This window comes from Nilaparvata lugens, chromosome 6, assembly GCF_014356525.2.
Source record: "Nilaparvata lugens isolate BPH chromosome 6, ASM1435652v1, whole genome shotgun sequence".
Lineage (NCBI taxonomy): Eukaryota > Metazoa > Arthropoda > Insecta > Hemiptera > Delphacidae > Nilaparvata > Nilaparvata lugens.
Window position 1 is genome coordinate 43,452,680 of NC_052509.1, and position 2,438 is coordinate 43,455,117.

General features: G+C 40.6%; 1 protein-coding gene across 1 annotated transcript; it reads left to right on the forward strand.

Annotated features, from left to right (window-relative positions):
- Positions 1–1,012: 1,012 nt before the first annotated feature.
- LOC111051642 (uncharacterized protein K02A2.6-like) lies at positions 1,013–1,888 on the forward strand. The gene has a single exon (XM_022338189.2). It carries the CDS (start codon positions 1,013–1,015, stop codon positions 1,886–1,888), a length of 876 nt encoding a protein of 291 aa, XP_022193881.2.
- Positions 1,889–2,438: the final 550 nt, after the last annotated feature.

Consider the following 2,438-nt stretch of genomic DNA (forward strand, 5'->3'; position numbering starts at 1 on the left):
TGTGAAGACTCTTTCATACTTATCAAAAATGAGATAACAAGCAATAGAATTCTTGTGGCTTATGACCCACAACTTCCTGGCTACCAATGCCAGCCTGGTGGGCATAGCAGGGGTGCTCTCACATATTATTGATGGACAGGAACGACCAATAGCATTCATCTCACAGACTTTGACAACAGCAGAACAACACTACTCTCAACTGGATAGGGAAGCTACTGCTGTATATTGGTGTGTCAAGCGCTTCTTCCAATATTTATATGGGCGGAAGTTTACATTGATTGTTGATAACAAACCGCTACAGATGATTTTTCACCCAGAAAAAAATCTTACGACTATGATGGTTGGTCATTTAATGCGTTATGCTGCTTTTCTGAGTGGATTTGACTACTGTATCAAGCATAGACGATCTGAACTTCATTGTAATGCTGATTATCTGTCACGATCACCAATCACTTTGGAGGTTCCATGTGATGATGAAGATGATCTACTTATGGCACAAACTGTTCAGTCCATTTCATCTAATACTATTACATCTGACATCATCAAGCAAGAAACTGATGCTGATCCTGAACTCTCTGTTCTTAAGGCAAATCTACTTACCAGCACGGTACAGAACCCAGAATTTTGCCTTCAGCATGGAATTATTTTCCGGGGGGTGAGAGTGGTTATTCCAAAGAAGCTTTAGCCTCGGGTACTACAGGATCTTCATGACACTCACACAGGGGTTGTAAAGATGAAGGCATTGGCCCGCAGACACTGCTATTGGAAAAATATTGACAGACATTGAGGCAGCAGTGAGAAGCTGCAGGAGCTGTTGCGAATTCAAAGCAGATCCAAAGGAGGCACCTCTACATGTGTGGGATATACCAGAGTCCAACTGGCAATGTGTCCACATGGACTATGCAGGCCCATACAAAGGTAACTATTACCTCATCCTAGTTGATGCTGAGTCAAAGTGGCCTGAAATTCCAGTGACAGCTACTCCACCAACTACAAATTCAACTCAATTAGGATGTTGAGGAAAATATTCTCTCACAATGGACTTCCAGGAATCCTGGTCAGTGACAATGCCACACTTTTCACTTCCAATGACTTTCAAGCATTTTGCAAACAAAATGGAATAAAACAAAGATTTATTGCCCCAGGCCAACCAGCAACAAATGGATTGGCTGAACGCTACGTCCAGACTTTCAAGAAGAAACTTAAGACAATGACATCTGACGAAGGCACTCATCATGAGAAGTTCCATGCAGCTCTGTTCAGACTGCGTGTTACACCATTGGAGTCAGGAGAAACACCAGCAGAACTCTTCATGGGTCGTCCACTACGAACACATCTAGACATCTACAAACCCACTATCCCTGACATCAACCTAGCAGTCCAACCACCACCTGAACTAGTCCATCATTTGCCCTTAGGAGCCAGGGTGCAGGCTCATAGCTACACCACATCAGGCAAGTGGCGCTATGGAACCATTGTAGAATGTCTTGGTAGGCTCCACTACCTTGTTGAACTGGATGAAGGATACACAATCAAGAGACACATCGATCAACTTCAACTATGTGAAATTCCTCTCACCAAGAATGCACTTGACCAGTCTTCTCCAATTGTTACCTTGGAGATACCTGACTTCAGACCAAGAGAACAATTGTACAGCAACCAACAAGATGTTCCAGTGTCTGGTCAAGAATATCGCCAACCAACTGACATGAACACGGATTTGACACAACATGCCCTGCAACCACCTCAAAATGCAGAGATACAACAGAGAACACCCATGTCAACAACTGGAGTTGTTGAGCAACAGGTTGATCCCAGTTCCAGAGCCCAGGACCAGACTAGGCGTTCCAACCGAGAGCAAAGACCAGTCAATAAATTGAACTTGTAATTATTATTATCGTGGGGGAGAATTGTTATATATATATTTGAACTACCGCCTACACAGAATAGCCAACATAAAATATCACACAGAAATGAAGAAAACACTGATTCAATTTATTACCAACAACATTTATTATACATGAATATGATATGATTATTACAGCATTATATATACACAATTACAAACATTTGCTTTATAATCTAAATTATTATCTATTGTACATTTCTACACTACAACATTCAAAAAGATCAGACAGGCATTGGAAACACAAACACAGACACATTCATGAAGGCGCTGTTCACCTGTCTAGCATTTTTCTATTCTGTATCGTATTCGATTTAACAATATACAGTGTTCAATAAAGATCATTGAAATAATTCTATGAGAGTTCTTATTCTTTCAAAAATATACAACAGAATAGCTTTTTTCAAATGAAAAAATATGTATGCTGTATGTCACTACCAAAGGGAATGATGCACTTATTACAGTGTACACAAGTGGCTGGTTGAGTGCAATACCTTCACATTTTATCTGCCCAAATCTCAAAGCATGAAGT